This window comes from Leucoraja erinacea, chromosome 3 (assembly GCF_028641065.1).
Source record: "Leucoraja erinacea ecotype New England chromosome 3, Leri_hhj_1, whole genome shotgun sequence".
Classification (NCBI taxonomy): Eukaryota; Metazoa; Chordata; class Chondrichthyes; order Rajiformes; family Rajidae; genus Leucoraja; species Leucoraja erinaceus.
The window spans coordinates 8529111-8553779 of NC_073379.1; the positions used below are offsets into that span (position 1 = coordinate 8529111).

The 24669-nt window shown below is 47.0% G+C and overlaps 1 protein-coding gene across 1 annotated transcript in view; it reads left to right on the forward strand.

The window, feature by feature from the left end:
- The first annotated feature begins 9997 nt into the window (after positions 1-9997).
- The window catches only part of si:ch211-197n1.2 (EF-hand calcium-binding domain-containing protein 6), a 92117-nt gene continuing 77445 nt past the window's right edge, over positions 9998-24669 (forward strand). The window contains exons 1-4 of the mRNA XM_055632024.1: positions 9998-10315; positions 16110-16216; positions 19612-19712; positions 21391-21468. Of these exons, the coding sequence (XP_055487999.1) occupies positions 10018-10315; positions 16110-16216; positions 19612-19712; positions 21391-21468 (584 nt within the window). The 5' untranslated portion in view covers positions 9998-10017. The remainder of the gene's footprint in view (positions 10316-16109; positions 16217-19611; positions 19713-21390; positions 21469-24669) is intronic.

Below are 24669 nucleotides of genomic sequence, written 5' to 3' on the forward strand. Positions count from 1 at the left end.
AAACGTATCGATTAAAAAAAAAGAATGGATAACTAGGGATTAATTTTATTAAATTGTTGGTCTTTTGATGCCCAACAAGTGTTCTCTAAGTAATCTAACGCCATCCATTCATGTTCTCCAGAGATGCTGCCTGACCCGCTGAGTTACTCCAGCACTCCGTGTCTTTCTGTGCAAATTTTAGCCGGGGCTAGAGATTAATTTCACCGTCGGTCAGTTTCTTTGAAAAGAGGTGACCTTACTCGGGATTCGGTGTCATGAAACGTGGGGTGGAGGGAGGAGGGGGGGGGGGATTTTTATTCAGTCTTTATCAATATGTAGAATTGTCGTTCGCCGTGAGATACTCGTGGATATCGGCGCAACAGCGTAATTAAGCAACGCGCCTCTTGGAAAGACAAAGACGATGTCCTTTGTAAGAATTTCTCCGTTGATCAATCGCCAGCACGCGGGAAACAGTTATGCACCAACTGCACTTTTATTCCCTTTGAAGATCATTCAATTGCGTTGTTACTTTGTCTCTGGGATTTGACATTGAAATCGTCCTGCCCCTGAATACTATTTGGAGAAGAGCCAGTCCGTATTTGATCTTCATATTTCTCCCCCCACTCCCCGCCCAACCAGCCCCCAGAAGAGCGGCGCACAGCCCTATAAATGGGTCTGTGGTAGATAGATGCATAGTGGGGAGGTTACTGCCAGAGCAACGGATCTTCATAGTGTTAAAGAAGGAACTGCAGATGCTGGAGAATCGAAGGTTACACAAAAAAGCTGGAGAAACTCAGCGGGTGCAGCAGCATATATGGAGCGAAGGAAATAAGGAAATGAAGAAGGGGTTCGGCCCGAAACGTTGCCTATTTCCTTCGCTCCATAGATGCTGCTGCACCCGCTGAGTTTCTCCAGCTTTTTTTGTGTAACAGATCTTCATAGTTCATTGTCAGCGCTATGAGCAGGCGAGATAACGAGGCTAAGGACTCATGCAGCCCCACAGCGTGGAAACAGGCCCTTCGGCCCAAATTGCCCACACATCCCCCAACCACACTGGTCCCACCTGCCTGTACTTGGCTCTTATCCCTCTAAACCTGTCCTATCCATGAACCGGTCTAAATATTTCTTAAACGTTGCGACAATCCCAGTCTCAACGACAGCTCGTTCCATACACCCACCACATTCTGTGTGGAAAAAGTTACCCCTCAGGTTCCTATTAAATCTTTCCCCCCCTCACCTTGAAACTATGCCCGCTAGTTTTCGATTCCCCATACTCTGGGCAAGATACTCTGTGCGTCTCCCCGATCTATTCCTCTCATGATTTTGTACATCTACATAAGATCACCCCTCATCCTCCTGCGCTCCAGGGAATAGAGTCCCAGCCTGCTCAACCTCTCCCTATAGCGCAGGCCCTCGAGTCCTGGCAACATCCTCGTAAATCTTCTCATAAATATAGAAAATCATATAAATAGCAGTACCGTTCTTTGCAGGTACCATCGCTATTTTAACAAAACGTTTGGACAGATATGACAGGTTCGAGCGCAGGCAGGTGGGACGCGTGTAGATGGGACATGTTGGCCGGAGTGGACATAGTTGGGCCGACGGGCCTGTCTCCACTCTGTACGTCTCTATCATTCTAATAGACAATAGACAATAGGTGCAGGAGTAGGCCATTCGGCCCATCGAGCCAGCACCGCCATTCAATGTGATCATGGCTGATCATCCCCAATCAGTACCCCGTTCCTGCCTTCTCCCCATATCCCCTGACCCCGCTATCTCCGCTTTCTATCTTTATAGAAAGGTTTGAGGAGGGACAGCCTCAAAATTAGGATGCTAATGGATGTCATGAGTGTTCCCAACGTTGCTAAAGAGAATAAGGCAGGTAGAAAGAAGGGTGATTTTGAAGAAGGGTCGCGACCAGAAACATCGGTAGCGGTACAGGTACCGCGGTAGAGTCGCTGCCTCACAGCGCCAGAGACCCGGGTTTGATCCCGACTACAGGTGCTGTCTGTACGGAGTTTGTACCGTTCTCCCCGTGACCTGCGTGGGTTTTCTCCGGGCGCTCCGGGTTTCCCCCCACACTCCAAAGACGTGCAGGTTTGTAGGTTGTTTAAGAAGGATCTGCAGTTGCTGGAAAATCGAAGGCAGACAAAAATGCTGGAGAAACTCAGTCGCGTTTCTGTCTACCCCAGGTTTGTAAGTGAATTGACTTCGGTAAAAATTGTAAATAGGTAGTGCTGGTGTCCGGGTGATCGTTGGTCGGCATGGACTATGTGGGCCGAAGGGTCTGTTTCCGTGCTGTGTCTATGTACTAGACTAAAAAGATGTTACCTGACCCGCCGAGTTCCTCCAGGATGATTTAGTTTTGATCAAGATTCCAGCATCTACACTTCCTTGCCTCCATCTCTGGAAAGAAAAGCTTTCTATCTCGGCGACATCGGGTTGGGTCTTCCTAGCCCCTTGTTCAGACGACGCTGCATCATAAGCTTTGTCAGTGGGACTAATGGAACTCTTCACATAGGAAGCAAAAAAAAAAAAAAGCCTCACTTGTTGACACCTTTGCCTTTGGGTCATTCAAATATCAGTTTGGAAAGACACAGCTAGTCTCACAGTGCCAGCTTCCATCCTGACCTCGGATGCTGTCTGTGTGGAGTCTGTACGTTCTCCCTGTGATCGCATGGGTTTCCTCCGGCTGCTCCTGTTTCCTCCCACAATCCAAATATGCACAGGTTTGCAGGCTACTTGGGTGAAGGGTGCTAACCCAAAACGTTGCATGTCCATGTCCTCTAGAGGTGCTGCCTGACCCGATGAGTTTAGTTTAGAGAAACAGGCTCATCTGCCCACTGAAGCCACTGATCAGCGGTCCCCATACACTAACACCACCCTACACACACTAGGGACAATTTATAATGATACTAAAGCCAATTAGCCTGCAATTAGCTCGTTAGAAACATAGAAAATAGGTGCAGGAGGAGGCCATTTGGCCCTTCGAGCCAGCACCGACATTCATTGTGATCATGGCTGATCATCCCCAATCAATAACCCGTGCCTGCCTTCTCCCCATATCCCTTGACTCCACTAGCTCCTAGAGCTCTATCTAACTCTTTCTTAAATCCATCCAGTGACTTGGCCTCCACTGCCCTCCGTGGCAGGGAATTCCACAAATTCACAACTCTCAGAGTGAAAAAGTTATTTCTCACCTCAGTCTTAAACGACCTCCCCTTTATTCTAAGACTATGGCCCCTGGTTCTGGACTCGCCCAACATTGGGAACATTTTTCCTGCATCTTGCTTGTCCAGTCCGTTGGAGTGTGGGAGGAAACCGGAGCTCCCAGAGAAACCCCACGCAGGTCGCAGGGAGAAGGTACAAACTCCGTACAGACAGCATCCGTAGTCAGGATAGAAAATTGGTTGGCAGACCGGAAGCAAAGAGTAGGAGTGAACGGGTGCTTTTCAGAATGGCAGGCAGTGGCGAGTGGAGTGTCGCAAGGCTCGGTGTTGTTGGGGCCGCAACTGTTTACCATATATATTAATGATTTGGAAGAGGGAATTAGGAGCAACACTAGCAAGTTTGCAGATGACACAAAGCTGGGTGGCAGTGTGAACTGTGAAGAGGATGTTAGGAGGTTGCAGGGTGACCTGGACAGGTTGAGTGAGTGGGCAGATGCGTGGCAGATGCAGTATAATATAGATAAATGTGAGGTTATCCACTTTGGTGGCAAAAACAAGGGGGCATATTATTATCTCAATGGGGTTAGGTTAGGTAAGGGGGAGGTACAGCGAGACCTGGGTGTTCTTGTACACCGGTCACTGAAAGTTGGCATACAGGTACAGCAGGCAGTGAAGAAAGCTAATGGAATGTTGGCCTTCATAACAAGAGGATTTCAGTATAGGTTCTTCTGCAGTTGTATAGGGCTCTGATGAGACTGCATCTGGAGTATTGTGTACAGTTTTGGTCTCCTAATTTGAGGAAGGACATCCTTGTGATTGAGGCAGTGCAGCGTAGGTTCACGAGATTGATCCCTGGGATGGCGGGACTGTCATGTTAAAGTACACAGCATTGGGGGTTCAGTATTGATGTGGATAGAGAACTGGCTGGCAAACAGGAAGCAAAGAGTAGGAGTAACGGGTCCTTTTCACAATGGCAGGCAGTGACTAGTGGGGTACCGCAAGGCTCAGTGCTGGGACCCCAGCTATTTACAATATATATTAATGATCTGGATGAGGGAATTGAAGGCAATATCTCCAAGTTTGCGGATGACACTAAGCTGGGGGGCAGTGTTAGCTGTGAGGAGGATGCTAGGAGACTGCAAGGTGACTTGAATAGGCTGGGTGAGTGGGCAAATGTTTGGCAGATGCAGTGTAATGTGGATAAATGTGAGGTTATCCATTTTGGTGGCAAAAACAGGAAAGCAGACTATTATCTAAATGGTGGCCGACTAGGAAAAGGGGAGATGCAGTGAGACCTGGGTGTCATGGTACACCAGTCATTGAAAGTAGGCATGCAGGTGCAGCAGGCAGTGAAGAAAGCGAATGGTATGTTAGCTTTCATAGCAAAAGGATTTGAGTATAAGAGCAGGGAGATTCTACTGCAGTTGTACAGGGTCTTGGTGAGACCACACCTGGAGTATTGCGTACAGTTTTGGTCTCCAAATCTGAGGAAGGACATTATTGCCATAGAGGGAGTGCAGAGAAGGTTCACCAGACTGATTCCTGGGATGTCAGGACTGTCTTATGAAGAAAGACTGGATAGACTTGGTTTATACTCTCTAGAATTTAGGAGATTGAGAGGGGATCTTATAGAAACTTACAAAATTCTTAAGGGGTTGGACAGGCTAGATGCAGGAAGATTGCTCCCGATGTTGGGGAAGTCCAGGACAAGGGGTCACAGCTTAAGGATAAGGGGGAAATCCTTTAAAACCGAGATGAGAAGAACTTTTTTCACACAGAGAGTGGTGAATCTCTGGAACTCTCTGCCGCAGAGGGTAGTCGAGGCCAGTTCATTGGCTATATTTAAGAGGGAGTTAGATGTGGCCCTTGTGACTAAGGGGATCAGAGGGTATGGAGAGAAGACAGGTACGGGATACTGAGTTGGATGATCAGCCATGATCATATTGAATGGCGGCGCAGGCTCGAAGGGCCGAATGGCCTACTCCTGCACCTAATTTCTATGTTTCTATGTCATATGAGGAAAGATTGAAAAGACTAGGTTTAGAAGGATCTTATAGAAACATATTGAATTATAAAAGGACTGGACAAGCTAGATGCAGGAAAAATGTTTCCAATGTTGGGCGAGTCCAGAACCAGGGGCCACAGTCTTAGAATAAAGGGGAGGTAATTTAAGACTGAGGTGAGAAAACACTATTTCACTCAGAGAGTTGTGAATTTATGGAATTCCCTGCCACAGAGGGCAGTGGAGGCCCAGTCACTGGATGGATTTAATAGAGAGATAGATAGAGCTCTTGAGGCTAGTGGAGTCAAGGGATGTGGGGAGAAGGCAGGCACGGGTTATTGACAGGGGATGATCAGCCATGATCATATTGAATGGCGGTGCAGGCTCAAAGGGCCGAATGGCCTCCTCCTGCCCCTATTTTCTATGTAACCTGGGTCTCAGGTGCTGCGATGCAGCAACTCTACCGCTGCATCTCCCTGCCGCCCCAGTTACTCCGGCACTTTGTGTGTGTTTTTCGTAAGGTAGCATCTGCAGTTCCTTGTGCTTCCAGCAGGTATGATAACTGCTTCATGTTACACGTACCAGGAGAGGGGTCCAATTACTGTTATTATCCTCCCACTTCCTGGGAGAGCAAGAACAAAGGTTCACAAATAATCCACAGTATTAAATGCAGCTGCCTGGTCACTTCAATGTTTTTTTTCTTATTATTTTTTAATTGAAGTAATGTACAGTTGTATAAACTGTGGCATATAACATAATACATTTTGCGTACAACTTCGTGTTTTAAATTTAACAATATAAAAATAATAAACGCAAGAAAGAAAGAAAAAAGATGAGATTAACGAAACTAGTGATGTGTAGGCCCCAGAAGTTAACAATTGGTAATTTGTGAATAGATAGAGAGAAAGAGCCTATAGAGATGTAGAAAAAAAGAAAAGACCCGAAAAGAAGAGCAAAAAAAAGAAATAGAAAAAAAGGGGGAAGAGAAGAAACAAAAAAGAAAAGAAAAACCAGAACAGAAAAGAAAAGGAATATACCGACTTCATACCCGCACCCAGTTCTGAAACGGCTAATTACCAGAGTCATATGTTGCACCTTATTATACTTGTAATAAATCGATGAAAGGAGACCACACTTCAACGTTTTAATCTGCCCTATCAGAGTCTCTTGGAATGTGTAGGCACAGCTGTAATCCAGGGTCTAACAATTCAGTCAATCTGATTTGAGTTAATCTGGATCTGAGAATTTACTCTTATTTACTGTCAGTTATTTGCTGTCAATACATACAGGAAAGCAAATTATATCAAAATGCAAAAACAATAACACAGGGTGACATAGTGGCCAGCGGTAGAGTTGCTGCCTTACAGCGCCAGAGGCCCGGGTTCGATCCCGACTACAGGTGCCGTTTGCACGGAGATTGTACGTTCTCCCCGTGACCGCGTGGGTTTTCTCCGGGTGCACCAAGCACGACATCCGGAGGCTGCAATGAATCGTCCGATCAGCTGAGAAGTTTATTGGCTGCAACCTTCCCCCCATTGACGAACTGTACACTGCAAGGGCCAGGAAGCGAGCGGGCAAGATCATCTCTGACCCCTCTCACCCTGGCCACAAACTCTTTGAATCACTTCCCTCTGCAAGGCAACTCCGGACTGTCAAAGCTGTCACAGCCATACATAAAAACAGCGTTTTTCCCACGAGCTGTAGCTCTACTCAATAACCAAAAGTCTGTAGCCTCATTTTGCTCTGGTGTTTTATTTAATTCACATGTTTAAACTGTAATGTTTTATTATTAATGTTTAATGTGTCAATCTTAATTGTCTACTGTATATCGTGTTGTTGCGAGTGGAGCACCAAGTCAAGTTTCTTGTATGTGTACATACTTGGCCAATAAACTTATTCAGATGACTGTGGAGGCCAAGTCAATGAAGCCAGTAGGTGGAGCCATTGAGACTGGCCCCTACTCGTCAGTTGAAGATCGGAGAACTGGCGAGGAGAGAGCTAACAATGACGGACGTTAAGAGCAAGGGCCGGAGGGAGAGCGAACTGAGGTCTTACCTTCCTTGCAGTACACCTCTATAATATCACCCCTCATCCTCCTGTGCTCCAGGGAATAGAGTGCCAGCCTGCTCAACCTCTCCCTACAGCCCAAGCCCTTGAGTCCTGGCAACATCCTCGTAAATTTTCTCTGCACCCTTTCCAGCTTGACAACATCTTTCCTGTCATATTGACAGTTTCTAGGCTTGGCCTTCCTCTCTTCAAAATTGTACGCATGCAGGAGAGCAGAAATGAAGGGAAACAAATAGCCAATGAACTGCCTAAAGTTGCAATATTCAAAAAGTTCCGGCGGCACGGTGGCACATTGCCTAAAGTTGCAATATTCAAAAAGTTCCGGCGGCACGGTGGCACAGCGGTCGAGCCACTGCTTCACAGCGCCAGAGACCCGGGTTCAATCTCCACTACGGGTGCTGTCTGTACGGAGTTTGTACGTTCTCCCCGTGACCTGCGTGGGTTTTCTCCGGGATCTCCGGTTTCCTCCCACACTCCAAAGACGAATGACGGAATGAATAAGTTTATTGGCCAAGTATTCACATACAAGGAATTTGCCTTGGTGCTCCGCCCACAAGTGACAACATGACATATACAGTGACAGCTAGGAATGACACATAAAACATTAAACATTAATAATAAAATAATAAAACATTATCATAGAAACATAGAAACATAGAAAATAGGTGCAGGAGGAGGCCATTCAGCCCTTTGAGCCAGCACCGCCATTCATTGTGATCATGGCTGATCATCCCCAATCAATAACCCGTGCCTGCCTTCTCCCCATATCTCTTGATTCCACGAGCCCCTAGAGCTCTATTTAATTCTCTCTTAAATCCATCCATTGATTTGGCCTCCATTGCCCTCTGTGACAGGGAATTCCACAATTTCACAACACTCTGGGTGAAAACGTTTTTTCTCACCTCAGTCTTAAATGGCCTCCCCTTTATTCTATGACCGTGGCCCCTGGTTCTGGACTCGCCCAACATTGGGAACATTTTTCCTGCATCTAGCTTGTCCAGTCCTTTTATAATGTTATATGTTTCTATAAGATGCCCCCTCATCCTTCTAAACTCCAGTGTCGATTAGGTACAGGAGCAGACGGAGAGGTTTGTAGGTTAATTGGCTTGGTATTTTAATAAATTGCCCCCAGTGTGTGTAGGACAGTGTTAATGTGCGGACATCGCTGGTCGGCACGGACTCGGTGGGCCGAAGGGCCTGTTTCCGCGCTGGATCTCTAAACTAAACTAAACTAAAGTAAATGTTCTTCCCTTTACAGCTGGCCAAAGGTCATCATTCAGGAGTTCAAGTTGTAATCGCATTGAACAGGTCACTGAAAGCTCTGGTTCTGAATACAAATGATAATGGGATTGGTGTTATGTGACACAAAGAATGGGTGCAATTAGTGGCCAGGCATGGGGTATGTTTACTGCTGAGCTCAACGCCAATCTGGAGTCATGGAACCAACAGCCTAACAACAAACACAACTCCAGACATAAAAAGCTGGAGTAACTCAACGGGTCAGGCAGCATCACCAGAGAGAAGGAATATAGGTCGAGTCCCTTCTTCAGACTGAGAGTTGGGAGAAAGGGAAACAAGCGATATAGACAGTGATGTAGAGAGATGTAGAACAAATCGGTGAATGAAAGATATGCAAAAAAGTAAAAATGTAGCGATGGTCAAGATATTGTAGAGCACACAATGGTCTATTGTTGGATGTTGGGAAGGTGATAACGAGTTAAACAAACAGTGAAAATCAGCAGGATGACAGTGAAACTAGTATGATGACTAGGGTGCGAAGAGGGACGGAGAGAGACAATAGACAATAGACAATAGGTGCAGGAGTAGGGCATTCGGCCTTTCGAACCAACACCGCCATTCAATATGATCATGGCTGATCATCCACAATCAGTACCCCGTTCCTGCCTTATCTCCATATCCCCTGACCACTATTTTCAAGAGCCCTATCTAGCTCTCTCTTGAAAGTACCAGAGAACCGGCCTCCACCGCCCTCTGAGGCCAAGAATTCCACAGACTCACAACTCTCTGTGAGAAAAAGTGTTTCCTCATCGCCGTTCTAAATGGCTTACCCCTTATTCTTAAATAGTGGCCCCTGGTTCTGGACTCCCCCAACATCGGGAACATGTTTCCTACCTCTAGCGTGTCCAAACCCTTAATAATCTTATATGTCTAAATAAGATTCCCTCTCGTCCTTCTAAACTCCAGAGTATACGCCCAGTCGCTCCATTCTCTCAGCACATGACAGTCCCGCCATCCCGGGAATTAAACTTGTAAACCTACGCTGCACCCCCTCAAGAGCAAGAATGTCCTTCCTCAAATTAGGGGACAAAACTGCACACAATACTCCAGGTGTGGACTCACTAGGACCCTGTGCAACTGCAGACGGACCTCTTTGCTCCTATACTCAAGTCCTCTTGTTATGAAGGCCAAGATGCCATTCGCTTTCTTCACTGCCTGCTGTACCTGCATGTTCCACCTCTCTTTCTAGCTTCCCACCCACTAATCCAGGCAGCAAGGCACACTGTAACTTTGTTTGGAGCTCTTTATTGCCGTTTCCCTGCGTGTGGTAATGTCTCGGTTGCCCTGCCCGCTCGCTCCCTGAATGCAGAACCAATTCAGTCAAAAGATTTTGGGATTACTGTGTTGCCTGTGGCAACGTTTTCGTGTTGATGTGGAGCCACAACTTTGCCTCGTCAACGCTGTGAAAAGTTGATGCTGCCTCTTGGCAACTCTGAAGTTTTTGGTTTTGATAATTCTTGATATATATATATTATATATATTTTTTTTTGGGGAGGGAGGATGTCAGTTATAGGGATGAGCCGACCTCCCAGCCACGCTTCAGTGCGGTTGCAACACATCCCACACCCGCTGTCCCGCTTAGGGGAACCGGAGACCATCACTGTCCGCGGCTTCTCCCGGGCCGGGGACAAGCCGGACAACGAGCCGCCGCTCAGGTGGCCCGGGCCGGCGGGAGGTAGCGCCAGGGAGCCGAGGGAGAAGAATGGGTCGCGGGGCTGCCACAGCCTCCAGCACATCCCCGAAGGAGTGGAGGTGGCTTTCGGTACCGACCCCGGCAGACCCAGGATGCCCGTCTTTGGTGAGTTCATTCCTGTCCATTCGTAATTTAGTGATAGGAGAGCAAATGAGACCATTCGGCCCATCTCCGCCATTCAACCATGGCTGATCTATCTCTCCCTCCTAACCCCATTCTCCTTTGGTCGGCCTTTATCGGCTTAATCTGCCCTAAACATTATTCACATTTTTCCATTGCTCGTGTATCTCCGTACGCTGTGAATGGCTCGATTGTAATCATGTACTGTCTATCCGCTGAATGGATAGCAAGCAACAAAAAGGCTTTTCACTCTACCTGGGTACACCGGACAATGAACTAAACTCAAAACTCAAACTCTCCTGCCAAACTCTCCCCATAACCTCTGACACCCATACTAATTAAGAATCTATCTATTTCTGCCTTAAAAATATCCATTGACTTGTGTGGCAATGTATTCCACAGTGAGTGGGAGAGATGGTGAAGCAAGGAGAGGTACTAACACAGAGGCACCTATACTGCTGTAGGCTCTATATCTCTTGTTCCCCTTTCCCCAGACTCTCAGTCTGAAGAAGGGTCTCAACACCTGGAGTATTGTGTGCAGTTTTGGTCTCCAAATTTGAGGAAGGACATTCTTGCTATTGAGGGAGTGCAGCGTAGCTTCACCAGGGTAATTCCCGGGATGGCGGGACTGTCATATGTTGAGAGAATGGAGCGGCTGGAATTTAGAAGGATGAGGTGATATCTTATTGAAACATATAAGATTATAAAGGATTTGGACAAGCTAGAGGCAGGAAACATGTTCCCGATTTTGGGGGAGTACAGAACCAGGGCCACAGTTTTAAGAATAAGGGGCAAGCCATTTAGAACGGAGACTATTAAACACAACTTCAAACAAACTATGAACTATAACAGCCTATTATACTTTATCTGTGTATTTATGTCTGTATATATATATATATATATATATATATATATATATATTCTATGGTAAATGGTCACACTGATCTGATCTGTATTTATGCCTTAAAATATTCTGTTGTGCTGCAGCAAGCAAGAATTTCATTGTCCGATTTGGAAAACATGACAATAAACTCTCTTGACTTCATGAGGAAACACTTTTTCACACAGAGAGTTGTGAGTATGTGGAATTCTCTGCCTCAGAGGGCGGTGGTGGCTGGTTCTCTGGATACTTTCAAGAGAGAGTTAGATAGGGCTCTTAAAGATAGCAGTTAGGGGATGTGGGGAGAAGGGAGGAACTGGGTACTGATTGTGGATGATCAGCCAAGATCACATTGAATGGCGGTGCTGGCTCGAATGGCCTACTCCTGCACCTATTGGCTATTGTCTATTGAAATGTCACCTATTCCAATTCTCCAGAGATGCTGCCCTGTCCCGCTGAGCTACTCCAGCACTTTGTGTCTATCGTCTAATTACACTGAGAGAGAAACTAGGGCAGAGGGTGGGAGAAAGAATACGGAACACTGCAGATGCTGGAGTCTTGTCCAAAATATAAAGTGATGGAGGAACTCAACGGGTCAGGCAGCATCTGTGGAGGGAATGGACAGACAATGTCTTGGGTCATGACCCCTTAATCAGGTTTTTTAGTCAGAGAGTCTGAAGGAAAGGGTGAAGTTTCCATTCGAGACCCTTCTTCAGACTGAGAGTCAAGGGAGAGGATGTTTCCACCGGTGGGAGAGTCTCGGACCAGAGGTCGTAGCCCCAGAATAGAAGGACGTTCCTTTAGGAAGGAGATGAGGAGGAATTTCTTTAGTCAGAGGGTGGTGAATCTGTGGAATTCATTGCCACAGAAGGCTGTGGAGGCTGACCTGGTGGGGAAGGTGGGGGTGATACCAAGAATGAAGAGGGACCATAGAGACCTATAATGAATATTTTTGCGACTTTGACAGTGCCCTATACATGGTGACTCTTCCTAAGGTACGTGACAATAGAAACATAGAAAATAGGTGCAGGAGGAGGCCATTGGGCCCTTCGAGCTAGCACCACCATTCAATGTGATCATGGCTGATCGTCCCCAATCAATAACCCGTGCCTGCCTTCTCCCCATATCCCTTGATTCCACCAGCCCCTAGAGCTCTATCCAACTCTCTCTTAAATCCATCCAGTGATTTGACCTCCACTGCCCTCTGTGGCAGGGAATTCCACAAATTCACAACTCTCTGGGTGAAAAAGTTTTTTCTCACCTCAGCCTTAAATGGCCTCCCCTTTATTCTAAGACTGTGGCCCCTGGTTCTGGACTCGCCCAACATTGGGAACATGTTTCCATCATCGAGCTTGTCCAGTCCTTTTATAATTGTATATGTTTCTATAAGATTCCCCCCTCATCATTCTAAACTCCAGTGAATAAAGTACTATCATCATCATCATCTCTAGTTTAGTTTAGAGATGCAGTGCGGAAACAGGCCTTACGGCCCGCCGAGTCCCCGCCAACCAGCGATCCCCGCATACCAGCAATATCCTATATGCACTAGGGATGATTTACAATTTTAACGAAGCCAATTAACCTACAAACCTGTACGTCTTTGGAGTGTGGGAGGAAACCGGAGATCCTGGAGAAAACCCACGGGGAGAACTTGCAAACTCTGTACAGACAGCACCCGTAGTCAGGATTGAACTCCAGGTCTTTGATGCTGCAAGGCTGCATCTCTGCTACTGCATCACCGTGCCGCCCCTTATTAAGTCAAAAGATGTTCAAATGTGATCCTGGGCCCCGTTTCACTAATAGTTACTGGACTCGCTGTTCATTGACCCTCTGTTCATTGCCAGAGTCACATAATGTTCTGAGGCTGAGCTGCTCAGCTGGGGGGGTTCTGTCAGTCCCTTGGCATTCATTCAGTGGCATTTATTTAACACTGACTGGGATAAACTGACCCACGGCATTTCACAAGATCGTTACCAAGCAAACTGCAACACTGAAGCACATACAGTAACACATAGCCAAGAGTCCAATATGAGTTTTAGAAGGAACTGCAGATGCTGGAAAACCGAGGGAAGACAAAAGTGCTGGAGAAACTCAGCATCTAAGGAGCGAAGGAAATAGGCAACGTTTCGAGCCGAAACCCTTCTTCAGGCTGGTGTAGGGTGGGAGGGGGTGGGGGGGGTGGGGGGGGGGAGTGGGTGGGGGGGGGGGGGGGGGTGGGGGGAGAAGAAAGGCGAAAGGAAGAGGAGGAGCCAGAGGGCTTGAAGGAGAGCTGAGAAGGGGAGGAGACAGCAAGGGCTACCGGAAATTGGAGAAGTCAATGTTCATGCCACTAGGGTGCAGACGGCCCAAGCGGAATATGAGGTGCTGCTCCTCCAATTTCCGGTGGTGCTCACTCCAGCCATGGAGGAGGCCCAGGACAGAAAGGTCGGATTCGAAATGGGAGGGGGAGTTGAAGTGCTGAGCCACAGGGAGATCAGGTTGGTTAATGCAGATCGAGCGGAGGTGTTCGGCAAAACGATCGGCAAGCCTACGCTTGGTGTCACCGATGAAATTCTCACAGTTGTTAGTTTAGAGAAACTGTGTGGAAACTGGCCCTTCGGCCCACCGAGTGAGTTCACCCCGACCGGAGATCTCCCGTTCACACTAGTTCTATCCTATACACTGGAGGCTATTTAGAGAGGCCAATTAACCTACAAACCTGCAGGTCTTTGGGATGCGGGAGGTAACCAGAGCACCTGGAGAAAACCCACGAAGGTCACGGGGAGAACGTACAAACCCCATATGACAGCACCTGTAGTCAGGATTGAACCCGGGTCTCTGGCGCTGTGAGGCAGCAACTCTACTGCTGTGCTATTGAGTCACCATGAGTTCTACTGAAATTCTATACCACACTAGTTCAGCTACAGCTTGAGCGGAGTCTACACTCCAGTTCACTACATTGCAATAGACAATAGACAATAGGTGCAGGAGTAGGCCATTTGGCCCTTCGAGCCAGCACCGTCAATCAATGTGATCATGGCTGATCATCACCAATCAGTATCACGTTCCTGCCTTCTCCCCATATCCCCTGACTCCGCTCTCTTTAAGAGCCCTATCTAGCTCTCTCTTGAAAGTATCCAGAGAACCGGCCTCCACAGACTCACAACTCTCTGTGAGAAAAAGTGTTTCCTTGTCTCTGTTCTAAATGGCTTAACCCTCATTATTAAATCATACGCATGTTAAATTTTGCCCCTCTCACCCACTAAGCTCTGCCCACTAGACTTTGACATTTCCACACTGGGGAAAAATAAATTCTGACTGACTACCCTATCTTTATAAGATCTTGTCAGTTTCAGGCCGCAGTTTGCTCTAACACAACGTTACAGGAGGGACATACAAAAATGTCACTGTACCTCGGCACATATGACTGATAAAGTGCCATTGACCACATCCTTCCATTCCGAATCTGACCTTTCTGCCCTGGGCCTCCTCCATTGTCAGACTGAGGCCCAGCGCAAATTGGAGGAGCAGCTCATATTTCGCTTAGGAGAGATCCTTACCATGGATGAGGCTCTCACCAGGGTCTCTTCTATACCCCGTAACTCTCCCCATCCCCCCACTCGTAACAAGGGCAGAGTCCCCCTTGTCCTCATCTTCCACCCCACCAGCAGTCACATTACAACAAATAATCCTCTGACATTTTCGCCACCTCCAATGGGATCCCACCGCTGTCTACATCTTCCCATCTCCTCCCCTTTCGGCTTTCCGCAGAGACCGCTCCCTCTGTAACTCCCTGGTGAATTTGTCCCTTCCCACCCAAACCACCCCCTCCCCTGGCACTTTCCCTTGCAACCGCAGGAAATGATACACTTGTAGCTTTACCTCCCCTCTTGACTACATTCACGGACCCAAGCAGTCTTTCCAGGTGTGGCAGAGGTTCACCTGCACCTCCTCCAAACTCATCTATTGCATCCGCTGCTCTAGGTGTCAGCTGCTCTACATCGGTGAGACCAAGCGCAGGCTTGGCGATTCGCTTCGCCCAACACCTCCGCTCGGTTCGCACTATCCAACCTGATCTCCCGGTGGCTCAGCACTTCAATTCTCCCTCCCATTGCGAATCCGACCTTTCTGTCCTGGGCCTCCTCCATGGCCAGAGTGAGTCCCACCGCAAATTTGAGGAGCAGCATCTCATATTTTGCTTGGGTAATTTACACCCCAGCGGTATGAACTGTGACCGCTCCAATTTCAGGTAGTCCCTGCTTTCTCCTCCCCTTCCCAGCTCTCCCACAGCCCACTGTCTCCGCCTCTTCCTTTCTTCTTCCCGCCCCCCCCCACCCTCACATCAGTCTGAAGAAGGATCTCGACCCGAAACGTCGCCTATTCCTTCGCTCCACAGATGCTGCCTCACCCGCTGAGTTTCTCCAGCATTTTTGTCCACCCTCATATTTCGCTTGGGTAGTTTACATCCCAGCGGTATGAAAATTGACTTCTATAATTTCAGATAATCCTTGCTTTCTCCCTCCTTCCCCTTCCCCTTCCCTGCATTCCCACAAGCCTACTGTTTCCGTTTCGTTTCTTCATTTCTTTTTCCCCCCCCCCCCCCCCCCCCCCCCCCCCCCCCCCGACATCAGTCTGAAGAAGGCTCTCGATGTGAAACGTCGCCATTTCCTTTCCTTCTCTCCATAGATGCTGCCTCAGTCGCTGAGTTTCTCCATTTCTTGTCTACCATTGACCATGCTATACCATTCCGCCAAATGCCATACCATATCTATGCACCGTAAATGGGTCGATTGTAATCATGTGTAGCCTTTCTGCTGACTGGTTAGCAGGCAACAAAAAAGCTTTTCACTGTACCTCGGCACACGTGAGAATAAGCTGAACTGAATTGAAACTAAACGGAACTATCACTCCTCGTAACAGGTCAACGTACAGACCTGGAGAGCCGTTCGGAGAGCAGACTGAGCAAGGGCAGCAGGATCAGTAGCACATCGCGGCCTGGCACTCAACTCCGGATCGAGATCGACGAGGTACGTCCTCCATCATCCTCAGGGGCAACTTTTATTACACAGAGGGTGGCGGGTGTATGGAACGAACTGCCAGAGGAGGTAGTTGAGGCAGGTTGTCAAAGCTGCCACAGCCAGACATAAAAACAGTTTTTATCCACTCAACAGCCAAAAATCTGTAGCCTCCCTTTGATCTGGTATTTTGTTGGTTCACATGCTTGATCAATGGTGTTTTATTATTAATGTTTTATTATTATTAATGTTTAATGTTTTCTGAGTTATTCGTAACTGTCACTGTATGTCATGTTGTTACTTGTGGGCGGAGCACCAAGGCAAATTCCTTGTATATGAATACTTGGCCAATAAACTTACTTACTTACTTACTTACTTACTTACTTACTTACTTACTTACTTACTTACTTACTTACTTACTTACTTACTTACTTACTTACTTACTTACTTACTTACTATCGCAACATTTAAAAGACAGTTGAACAGGTTCATGGATGGTGCTGGGACTGTACTCGCTGTAGTTTGGAAGGATGAGGGGGGACCTGATTGAAATTTACCGAACAGTGAAAGGCCTGAATAGAGTGGATGTTGGGAGGATGTTTCCACTAGTGGGAGAGTCTAGAACCAGAGGACACAGCCTCAGAATAAAAGGATACGCCTTTAGAAAAGAAATTAGGAGGAAGTTTTTTCGTTAGAGGATGGTGAATCTGTGGAATTCATTGCCACAGAAGACTGTGGAGACCAAGTCAGTGGATATTTTTAAGGCAGAGATAGATAGATTCTTGATTAGTGCGGGTGTCAGAGGTTATGGGGAGAAGGCAGGAGAATGGGGTTGGGGGGGGTGATGGATGGTCCAGTGGCGTTTCGGGAGCGTATGCGGCACCGGGGACCCATGTTCGATCCTGGCTGCGGATGAAGCGCGGGTCTGTGCGCGCGCTCTCCCCTGTCTCCCACTCGCATCTGCCCCTCTTTCTCGCTATTGCACCCGGCTCTCCCGCTACCTGTTCCTTTGTGGAGATGAGGAGTCTCTCGGGGAGTCTCTCTGGAATCGAGAATTTCATTACTCATTCGTATTCAAAGATGACGCTGAAGGATTCCATTGCCTTGAAATTAGCAGAATAGTGACATTTAAACTATAATCGTTGTGTTCCAGTCTGGAATACATTAATTTTCCTATAATGTGACCTCACGGCAACCCCCGTTCCTCAGATTAAATATATTTTTACATAAATTATGAATAAAGATAATAATTTATACACAGTTTCTTCAGCCAGCGCTTCATTCGCTTTCTCGTTATGGTGAATGACCGTTGACAAATCCCATGATTCCTTGCGTTTTTTGGAATACCGAACTCGCTTATTGGCTTCTGTAAAAACTGTAAATTGTCCCTTGTATGTGGGATAGTGATCGCCTATGTGGTGATGGCTGGTCGGCGGGGATTCGGTGGGCCAATGGCCTGTTTCTGCACTGCATCTCCAAAGTCTAAAGTACCGTGTTTACTTATCTGTTGCGCTGCTGCAAGTAAGAATTTCATTGTTCCATTTCGGGACATCTGACAATAAAACACTCTTGACTTGCAAGTTATTTGACTTAGTTTGATGACAAAATATTTTCTATGTTCCATGTGTGCTGCGTTGGTGTGTAGTTGCAAATAAAGTCTGAAAGAGTTACTATAGCAACACCTGGGGCTGTATGCTGGGTGAGACCCGACAGGGGTTTTATTGCTGTGTCAACATCTTTGCTGCAGTACCAACATCTTTTGCAAACAGACTAACCCGGAGTGCCAATGATGGTTCACATCTTGTGTGGTTCCAAGGAGATTGTGAGATGTTTACAGTGAGCTAATATGTGCACTGCATTGGAAGAATGCGGTTGACTAACTAGCGTGGAGGCTACCCAGAGCAGCGAATGTGTAACCTCAACACAAACAGTGGCAGCGGCAGAGTGGTGCAGCGGTAGAGTTGCTGCCTCACAGCGGTTCAATCCTGACTACGGGTGCTGTCTGTATGGAGTTTGTACGTTCTCCCCGTGACCACTTGGGTTTTCTCCGGGTGCTCCGGTTTCCTCCCACACTCCTAAAACGTACAGGTTCGTATTTTATTTGGTTTTGGTAAAATTGTAAATTGTCCCTAGTGTGTGTGTGTGTGTGTGTGTGGGATATTGTTCCTGTATGTGGTGATAGTTGGTCGGCACCGACTGTGTGGGCCAAAGTGCCTGCTCCTGCGCTGTATCTTTAAAATCTAAAAAGTCTAACATTTGTTTCAAAGGAAATCAAAAGTGCCTAATTGTCTAATGTTTTTTTATACAGATCGTTCTTTATGAACAAGAATCAAGAGAGACAAGAGTTTTTTATTGTCATATGTCCCAAAACGGAATAATGAAATTCTTATTTAGTTTAGTGTTTTATCACTTATAATGAGGTACAGTGTAAAGCTGTTTTGTTCCGTGCTAAACAGTCAGTGGAAACTTCAAGCCAGCACCGCCATTCAATATGACCATCCACAATCTTGTATTCACTGGAGTTTACAAGGATGACGGGGGATCTTATAGAAACATATAAAATTATAAAAGGACTGGACAAGCTAGATGCAGGAAAAATGTTCCCAATGTTGGGCGAGTGCAGAACCAGGGGCCACAGTCATAGAAAAAAGGGGAGGCCATTTAAGACTGAGGCGAGAAAAAACTTTTTCACCCAGAGAGTTGTGAATTTGTGGAATTCCCTGCCACAGAGTGCAGTGGAGGCCAAATCACTGGATGGATTTAAGAGAGAGTTAGATAGAGCTCTAGGGGCTAGTGGAATCAAGGTATATGGGGAGAAGGCAGGCACGGGTTATTGATTGGGGAGGGGCTGAATGGCCTCCTCCTGCACCTATTTTCTATGTTTCTATGTAGTACCCCGTTCCTGCCTACTCCCCATATCCCCTGACTATGCTATCTTCAAGAGCCCTATCTAGCTCTCTCTTGAAAGTATCCAGTGAACCGTCCTCCACCGCCCTCTGAGGCAGAGAATTCCACAGACTCACAACTCTCTGTGAGAAAAAGTGTTTCCTCGTCTCCGTTCTAAATGGCTTACCCCTTATTCTTAAACTGTGGTTCCTGGTTCTGGTCTCCCCCAATATCGGGAACATGTTTCCTGCCTCTAGTGTGTCCAAACCCTTAATAATCTTATATGCTTTAATAAGATACCCTCTCATCCCTGAGGTCCCTGTATGGTTCCTGCCTCAACTACTTCCTTTGGCAGCTCGTTCCATACATTCACTACTGTCTGTGTAAAAATGTTGCCCCTCGTGTTCCTATTGAATAGTTCCTCCCTCGCCTCCGTGCTGTTTCCCCTTCTCCCCCTGTGTAATAATGTCCTACAAAACATGTTCACGGGTCTTCCCTCAAACGATGATCTATTTTTCCAGTTGGAACATCTTTTGCGGGAAAAAGTAATATCCAGCGGCTACTTCGCAGTCAAACAGCTTTTCAAATCCAATGATCCTGAAGGAAGGGAGCAGCTGAACAGGTAAGCATAGCATTACATGGAACCTAGAAACAGTACAGAAGATAGACGCAAAGTGCAGGAGTAACTCAGCGGGTCAGGCAGCATCTCTGAAGAAAAAAAAGATGGCTGACGTTCCAGGCTGCGATCCCTCTTCAGACTGAGCAGAAACGTCAACCATCTTCGCCTCCCTCAGCCTGAAGAAACGCTGTCTGTCCATTTCCCTCCACAGAGGCTGCCTGGCCCGCTGAGTTCCCCCCAGCACTTTTTGCTCACGGATTCCAGCATCTGCAGCCTACTGTGCCTCTGTAAATGTATTTACCATATATAACCATATAACATATAACCATATAACAATTACAGCACAGAAACAGGCCATCTCGACCCTTCTAGTCCGTGCCGAACACATAATCTCCCCTAGTCCCATATATCTGCACTCAGACCATAACCCTCCATTCCCTTCCCATCCATATAACTAATCCAATTTATTTTTAAATGATAAAAACGAACCTGCCTCCACCACCTTCACTGGAAGCTCATTCCACACAGCTACCACTCTCTGAGTAAAGAAGTTCCCCCTCATGTTACCCCCTAAACTTCAGTCCCTTAATTCTCAAGTCATGTCCCCTTGTTTGAATCTTCCCTACTCTCAGTGGGAAAAGCTTTTCCACGTCAACTCTGTCTATCCCTCTCATCATTTTAAAAACCTCTATCAAGTCCCCCCTTAACCTTCTGCTCTCCAAAGAATAAAGCCCTAACTTGTTCAACCTTTCTCTGTAACTTAGTTGCTGAAACCCAGGCAACATTCTAGTAAATCTCCTCAATATTTCTATGTATTTATTTATTTATTTTTATTGGGGGGGGGGGGGGGGCACAACAGTCCCCATAGTGAAGATGTGGATTACAGATATGTCCGAGCCACTCCACTTGCAAAACAATAGGCTTGGCTTGGCCGAAAAACCAGATCAATTTCTTAAGACATGGACATCCTTTACTGAATTCTTACAACAATAGTATAGTGAAACACAAATTAAAATTAAAATCCGATGCTATGTTGGGTGAGGGGGGAGGGGGGGGGGGGGGGGGGGGGGGGGGGGGGTAGGGGGGGGTTGAGGGGCAAGGTATATCTCCATTTAAAAAAAAAAATAACCCTCCATCTTTCTGCTACACTGCTTTGGTAGTTTAGGGGATTTTTTCTTGTTCTCCTCTACTCAATCCTTTCACTTTTTCCTTTCTTCCTTTCTTCCTTTCACTTTCTTTTCTTTTTTTTTTTCATTTTTATAATTTAGGTTATAAGGTTAAAAATATATGTTTTCTAAATTAAGTAAATGTAAAAATGCTGATGACTTCATTGTCACTTGTACCTGGCTAGGTGTGGTGACAATTTTTTTTGTCCTTGCATACAAAGTTACACAAAAGAGTCAACATAAAGGCGCCGCAGAAATTACAAAAAGTACATCCCTTCTTCCCCCCTCCCCCCTCACACCCCCCACGCTGGGTCCCTCTTTGATCTCGCTGCCCCCCCCCCCCCCCCACCCTCCCCTTCCACCACAGGTCCCCCTTAATTCTCGGCGCCCCCCCCCCCCCACCCTCCCCTCCCATGACAGGTCCCTCCAACAGGACCCGTCCACCTCATCCCGACTTCGATCCTGGCCCGACTCTGACCGGGAGTTCAATTAACACGTGTTATCCATTTCCCAAGGGAAGTTCTCCTGATGGTGCTGTCAAAGTTCCTCGGACGTTTCATCACTCCAAGACAATTCCACCAACTCCTTTTGAGGTGAGTAAAGTGACAAGGGATTTCTCTTATCGATAATAAGGTGGATTTGGGTCTATCTTCGGTGTAAAGCAGCATCTGCAGTTCCTTCCTCCGCATTTTGTCCGGTTCCACAGCGAAATCTCCTCAAGGTATGCCGACTTTGAAGAAGTCCTCCACCTCTCTCCGACGAGAGTTGTGCAAACTATTTCTCGCTGCTCCCCCTCTGTGAACCCTCCTGCCCTCCGACGACACTATTCTACATTTCCCTTGATCTCCACCCCCTTTGATGTCTCGTTCTCACACCTTACATCTCCTTACCTCTGGTAGATACAAAAAGCTGTAGTAACTCAGCGGGTCAGGCAGCATCTATGGAGAAAAGGAATGGGTGACCTTGTCGGGTCGAGACCCTTCTTCCTTACCTCTGTATCTCCCCCACACCTAACTTAGTCTGAACAAGGGTCTCGATCTTTTGCTGGAATTCTTTGAAGAAGTAAATATCAGGACAGACAAAGGGGGGTCAGTAGATGTTGTTTACATAGATTTTCAGAAAGCCTTTGATATGTTGTTGCATGTGAGGCTGCTAAAAGCCCTGTCCGAGTTCACTGTACGAGTTCATTCAAGAGCTCTCCCGAGTTTAAAAAAAAATCAAACTCGTGGGAAGCACGTAGAATGAACGTAGCAGGTACGTCGGAGCTCGGGGACCTCTCTTAGCGGCTCGTAACGCTAACGGCAGGTACTCGGGAAACGCGGTAAGCTCGGGAAGACTCGTGAAGATTTTTCAACATGTTGAAAAATGTCCACGAGAGCCCCGAGTATCGACGAGCGGCCATTACCGTAAATCTCCGAGTTCGAATCAGGGAGAATCAACTCGTACAGTGGGACAGGGCTTTAAAAGGACGATGAGAGCCCACGGTATCAAAGGGCAGACACTAGCATGGATAGCAGGTTGGCTGGATGGCAGAAGACAAAGAGTGGCAATAAAGAGGGCTTTTTCTGCTCGGCTGCCAGTGACTAGCGGAGTTCCACAGGACTCAGTGCTGGGGCCGCTACTCTTCACGTTGTGTATTAATGATTTGGACGAGAGGATTGAAGACGTTGTGGAAAAATTTGCGGATGATACGAAAATAGGTGGAGGGGCAGGTCATGTAGAGAAAGCAGGGACTCTGCAGAAAGACTTGGGCAAGTTGGGAGAGTGGGCAGGGAAGTGGCAGATGGAATATAGTGTCGCAACGTGTGGAGTCATGCATTTTTGGTAGCAGGAATAAAGGTAGAGAATCCAGAAATCAGAGGTACAATGGGACTTGGGAATGCTGGTGCAGGATTCCCAAAAAGTTAATCTGCAAGTCAACTTGGCAGTTAAGAAGTAAAACGCAATGCTCGCATTTATTTCAAGAGGACTTGTATACAAAAACAGGGATGTAATGCTGAGGCTCTATAAGGCGCTGGTCAGGCCGCATTCAGAATATTGCGAGCCGTTTTTGTCACCATATCTGAGGAAGGATGTGCTGGCTCTGGAGAGGGTCCAGAGGAGGTTTACAAGAATGATCCCCGGAATGAGCAGGTTAACATATGATGAGCTTATGATCTTATGATCCCAAATGTCACCAATTCCTTCTCTCCAGAGATGCTGCCTCTCCAGCTGAGTTACTGAGTTGTCTATCTTTTGTTTAAACCAGCATCTGCAGTTCCTTCCTACATGGATAGATTAAACGCTGTTTTAAGTTCATGGGTTTACATGAGATTGGAGCAGAATTGAGCCATTTGGCCCATCAAGTCTATTCCTCCATTCAATCATGGCTGATCTATCTCTCCCTCCTAACCCCATTCTCCTGTCTTCTCCCCATAACCTCTAACACCTGTCCTCATCAAGAATCTATCTCTACCTTAAAAATACCCGTTGACTTGGCCTCCACAGCCTTCTGTGGCAAAGGGTCCCACAGATTCACCACCCTCTGACTAAAGAAATTTCTCCTCATCTTCTTCCCAAAGGAACGTCCTTTAATTCTGAGTCTATGACCTCTAGTCCTAGACTCTCCCACTAGTGGAAACATCCTCTCCACATCCACTCTATCCAGGCCTTTCTCTATTCGAAAGTTGTCACACAAAAAAAGGAATGCTATAGATTTTAAGTGCTTTGAGAAAGAAAGGAATGGGCCACATTACCAGAGTGTAGTTTGTGTGTATGTTCCCGTGTGCAATCTTTATGGTAAATGATGGAGAATCTTTTTCTTAGTTTTAGAGTTGCAGAGTGTGCAAACAGGCCCTTCGGCCCACGGAGTCTGTGCCGTCCAATGATCCCTTGTGAAAAGTTTGTTTGCCTGCTACTTAATTAAATTTGATAAAAATACACATGAATATATTCACGCCATGCATACGTACAAACAGTGGAGTAAAAAGAATACAGTTTCTCAGCGCTTCAGATACAGAGAAGGGGCGCTGTATGATTGGCTGCCAGCCAACAGTCTGTCTGTTTTTTTGTCTTTTTAAAAATATTTAATGTGTGTTAAAAGTGTGTAAATGTTCTCCAGTTTGTTTTATGCATGGGGTAAAAGGAAGGAGGGCTGGGCAAAACCTTTTTTCAGTTTCTCACCTTGCCGGAGGTGCGACTGCTTTCCGGGTCGCATCTCCGGCCGATCTGCGGCCTACCATCGATGGAGCTGGAGGTCTCCTTGGACTGACCTCGATTCCCACCGCGGGGCTTGGACTTAACATCGGAGCTGGTCCCTTGTCTGGGATCGCTCCAACCGCGCGGCTTGTGGACTTACCATCAAGGGCTCGCAGTCTCTGGAGAGGCTAGTCGGGTGCTCCAATGACCCAAAGGCTCAACCAGCTCCGACACGGGGTCCGATCGCCGGTGTGGGAGAGCTGACATTCCCCTCGATGCAGGAGCTGATCGCCCCCACGCGAAGGGCCCAAAACGCCGCCGGCCACTGGAGCCAAAATTGTCCCGTCAACGGAGTGCTCGGGGGCCCCTGACCACGGGAGAGCAAAGGGAAAAGATTTGAACTTTTTTCCGCCTTCCATCACAGTGAGGAATGTGGAGGAGTCACTGTGGTGGATGTTTATGTCAAAATGTGTTTTGTGTGTTCCGTTGCTTTTTATTCGTGTGACTGACTTGGCAAATGGAATTCATTGTATGTTGTAAAACATACTTGGCTAGTAAAGTATTATTGTGATTTGTGATTGTGAAAAAGTACAATGTCTGCGATGAGGTAGGTTGGA